This window comes from Aplidium turbinatum, chromosome 14, assembly GCF_918807975.1.
Source record: "Aplidium turbinatum chromosome 14, kaAplTurb1.1, whole genome shotgun sequence".
Classification (NCBI taxonomy): Eukaryota; Metazoa; Chordata; class Ascidiacea; order Aplousobranchia; family Polyclinidae; genus Aplidium; species Aplidium turbinatum.
The window spans coordinates 423230-428175 of NC_137485.1; the positions used below are offsets into that span (position 1 = coordinate 423230).

The 4946-nt window shown below is 41.0% G+C and overlaps 1 protein-coding gene across 1 annotated transcript; it reads right to left on the reverse strand.

Annotated features, from left to right (window-relative positions):
- Positions 1 to 1666: 1666 nt before the first annotated feature.
- Positions 1667 to 2179, reverse strand: LOC145783567 (uncharacterized). The gene has a single exon (XM_082595463.1). The coding sequence runs from the start codon at positions 2177 to 2179 to the stop codon at positions 1667 to 1669; it is 513 nt and encodes a 170-aa protein (XP_082451589.1).
- Positions 2180 to 4946: the final 2767 nt, after the last annotated feature.

The following is a 4946-nucleotide window of genomic DNA, read 5'->3' on the forward strand; positions in this document are numbered from 1 at the left end:
ATAACCGAGAATATTAACACTACGGACCGATGAAATAGTTTTCTTTTCGTTTAGAGTCCAGTTCCGGAGTGTGAGTGCTTGGAGTAGACGCTTGACATTGTTGTCGTGCTCTATCTGATCACGACCAGCAACAGTGATATTGTCCAAGTATGGAAATGTATCGACCAGACCCTCTTCTTGGACCAGCTTATCCATTTCTCTCTGAAAGGCCGGTACCCCATTGGTTACTCTGAAGTACACAATTTACCACATGCTTCAAATGCCGCAAAAATGCAATCTTTTGTAGCAATTGAGACTTGGTGGTAGGCGCTACAGAGATCGATTGATTGATTGAATCTTTATCCTCGGACTGGGAAAGCTTCTTGCAGAGCTTAATCCTGGCAGTTTCGCATACTTGTAGAGGCTTTGAATCACTGACGCAGGCCCGGTCACCGAGATTGACAGAGTGAAGTTTCCGATTGTTGAAGTCTTGTTGCCGGGGAACTATTCCATCCATTAGATGCCGCTGAATGGAGAGCAGTCCTTAACGTGCGTTGCTCAAGCGCACACCCCGAGAGTCGAACCAGCGCCGCTTGATCTTGAAGCTTCTTCGTTCCAGAAGTGACGCGCTAACCAATTGAGCTATCGGGGCAAATGTAGAAAATGTGGCAAATGTAGAAAATACGTGATAATTTGTCATTTCGTTAATTAAAGTATCGATTTTAGGTGAAGGGTAAGCATCGAGTAAGCAGGTTGATAGTTTGCGAATAGTCAACACATAAACGGCGTTTATCATTTTCCACATCTTTTACAACTACTATTTGTGCACGCCAGGGGGAAATGCTTGGTCGAATTATACCTTCAGTGCAAAGACGAGTAATTTCTTTATTTATGAACTCTTGGTCTTGATTATTGAAACGTCTGGACTTCACGGCAATTGATTTACAATTAGGCGATAGGTTGTGGAAAGGGAAGGCTTGTTAGCAGAAGCTGAGGCCAGCGCACACGTACTTTGCGAAATAATAAAGTCATCTTTTTTACCGCCATATTGAAAAACAACCTGGTTATGTTGTGATTGAAAATCTTGCCTCAATAATATATCGCTACACAAATGGTTAAGTACTTTAAAACGCACGTCGAGATATATGCAGTCATTAATACTAAGATCGACAGTACAACTGCCGTGAACATTACTTTTCAGATTTGATGAAGCCATTGATACACTGCTGCAGCAAGGACTGACATGTAGGTTTAACCGCTTTGCGGTATCTTCGTTGATAAAACTGCACGAGCTACCGGTATCAATCAATGCAGAAACTTTAGTACCACACACTACCGCGGTAGTACTCGCTTGCCCTTTGTGCGGACAGGTTGGCGCTTCATGGATTGCACACATCGTTGCACCGGTGCTTGCTCCTTGCTGAACTTTCGATCGGCAAACATTAGCGAAATGTCCTTTTCACGAGCACTTAAAACAAACAGACTTCCTAGCGGGACACACAGTTCTTTTGTGACAGTGGCGCCCGCAAAAAAGCACAGTTTACTCACACTTCCTGAGACAGTTGCTTTACTTGCTTCTTCCTTAGTCACTCCTTCTGTCACCGCTGTTGCAGATAATCCAGTTGCAGATATTCCAAGACCTGTCGTGTGTGCTTGCGAATAGAGTTCGGAGTGCTTTCGAGCCTGTTCAAGCGCTGGTGCTTTGTTCAACAGCCCTTTCGAGGCTTAATTTGCGATTTTCTAGCAACCGTTGTGGAATAATAGGATATAGGATCCTGTTGATAAAAGAGTCTCGAATCATTTCATTCCGGCACTCTTCGATCGACACAGCGCGGAAATTACAATCTCTTGAGAGCTTTTGAAGCGTCAATAAGAATTCGTTTAGCGACTGTCCAGGTTGTAGCTTTAAAGTCGCGAGCAGGTGTCTGGCGAAGATCTCCCTAGGAGTTGTGGAATATAGGTTCTTCAACGTAGTAACAGCCGCTTCGTAAGTTTCGCACTCTTCAATGTGCTCAAAAGTACCATGCGAGACACAGTTTGTGAGGATCTTAAGCTTCTCCACACTCTGCCTCTGCTCTTCAAGGAGTGCTTGGGTTAGGGCTTCGATATAGTTGTCGAAGGTTCTTAACCAGTGTCGCCATTGCTTTGAAGATGAATTAACGTCGATGTCTAATCGTGACGGCTGCATCAACCGCTCCATTGTACATGACAACTAAGTTAATTAAATTGTGATGAAACTTTACTTTATTGAAGCTTTAATTAACTTAGAAGTAGAGCGTCTAAAAACACAAAGAGTTGCTGAAAATAAAGCACATAACTGAGAATAGAATTAGGCATCTGACTGGCAACTAAACACTTGTACAACTGATCGGGTTTGTAACGAACTGATTAGTCAACGCACAAGGAACACAGGCACAATACAGAGTGAGTGAAGCAACGTGTCAATCAACAAATACAAACGAATTCAGGCAAGTTTAAGGCAATTCACAACAGTTACTTTGAAATAACAATATAAATTTATGTACAAAAATTAAATTGAATAAAACATACAAGTTTAAAAAATATATTACTTAGCACACATTAGAAGGATGTGAGTTTTTTTGTTTTTTTTTGCATACTTAGAAGGACGGAGTGCGTCAATTGACTCAACATTTCAAAATGACGGAAATCCTACACATTTCATTTAGGAGGCAAATCCCTTTCCTTTTTAAACTATTTTCAGCAACATACTTCTTTATTTACATCAAGCTAAAACGAAGTATGCAGTTTAACATGTGCATGATTGAAAAGTCCCCATACGATACACACTATTCAAGCACAAGATTTATACTTGTTTGAAGCACATCGTCCGCGCACGGTTTTCTAGCAATGCTGACAAGCATCAGTTGTACGATTTTCTGCACTTAGAACTAGAACACTTTGCTCTTGTTTGACCACAGGTGTAGCATTCGAGCTGTTGGAGGGAATCTTCATCCACTGGTCGCTTTCTGGACGTCGTTGGGAAATGCCCTATCGTATCTTCTGCCACCGTTTGTATGTACTCTCTACGGCTTGTGTTGCTCTGACAGACCTGTTTATTAATGACCCAACTGTTGATTAGTGACATATCAAACACATTACAGCCTAAAAGACATGCTCAGACCAGCGTCTACTTTCTGCTTTCACGGAATAGCCTGATCATTTGCATGCAATTATTATTATTTATTTTTTTTGCATGCAATTAATTCCTACGCCTTTCAGTCTTCAGGTCAAATCGAAGAAATCTCAGGATTTTTAAAACTCTGTCTCTTGGCATCGTTTGTGGAAACATTGCCAATCCCGATGACTTTCCCCCATAACTTTTGCTTGCTTCTCATGTTTTGCCAGATGCAGGGTTTATGACGGCACAAAGAATGCAACTTGACAGAACAATGAGTTCTGTAACATTATGTATCCTTCTCGAAGTTACTAGACCAAACAACCTGCTATAAATAGTGGTGTAATTTGCGTTTTAATTATTATGAGAGATTATTTTTGTGGTAGTGGCAGTTGGCAATAGACGCAAAGATTATTGTTGATCGAGAGTTGAAGTTATTGAATACGAGTAAAGCAAAGTTGATGCTAATATAATTTCTGATTGAAATTCGAATCGTATGAGAAGCTGTGAGTGGATAGCGTTAAACTCGATAGTTGTAAGCGTTGGAATCTATTGCTGTTCAGTGTTACTATTACTTTGATTATTTGCTGGAAGTGCTGAACCATTCGTTAAAGTCCTTCAAGAATTTTCATTATCATTCACTAGTACAGTGTTTCTTAACCTTTTCTGACTCTGGCACCCCTGTAAACAGGCCTGAACAGTCTAGCACCCCCTAACTATCTTTGACATACAACTACTACAGTGCCGACCAAAAGTTTAGTAGAGGCCGAAATTTTGACATGCCTTCAGATCGCTGGAGATATATTTTGTAATGAAGTCTCTTGTTGTTGTTAACAAACTGTGCACTTGTTCGAAGTTGATTCAGGATTTGGTATTTGACTTTCATTCACCAACAGAAATTCAATTACAACTATATTATGTAAGTGAATCAACACTCTTAAAACAACAGCACAGTTTGTTAGGCGCCAAAAAAATACAAAATATACCGCAAGCGATCAAAAAGCAAGCGATTAAAGCATGTCAAAATTTCGGCGCCGCCATTAAACTTTGGCCTGCACTATTGAAAGGAAAGCGATGTACAAACTGATCTTTTTGTTTATTCTTCAAAACTACTGTCATCATTGGTGATAAAAGAAATAGGAAAACCCGAGAATAGTGAAAGAACATGGACAAATTTAAGCATACTTAAGGGGATCATGTTGAGAGCCTTCACGTGGCGATCCCCGTCAATCCTTTACAGGAGACTAATCTCAACACTACACTCCAGTTACTGCCGAAAAGAGCATATTTAGGGTGGTAAAAGTATAGACCCTCGGCCCTACGATGAAAATAATTAGCTTCAATAAGGAAGGTTTGTCAGCCACAAAAGCAGTTCTTATAGCTAACTTACAACCAGACATCCTGTGCTTGCAAGAAACACACAGAGACAAAATCCCTCCTAGCATCCCAGGAATGTAGGCTACTTAGCCATTCAATCTCCCAGCCGAACCCATGGTAGTGCCATATTCTGCAGGGAGAAGTCAGCTATTCTCGGATCGGCCAATCTAACAACGGATGCTTTAGAAATTTTGCACATAAAAACTAATTCATTGGAAATCTTCTCGATATATAAACCCCCCCACAGAATCTTTTTCCTGGCCAAATAACACCTGGATCGACAACAGCAAACCGTACCTCATAATAGGAGACTTCAACAGCCACAGCATTGCTTGGGGATACAGCAGCAGCAATAAAGATGGAGAACTGGTCGAACTGTGGGCCTCCAACAATAATCTCTCATTGCTCTACTCGCCGAAAGACAAACCAACCTTCCACAGTGCCCGTTGGAAGA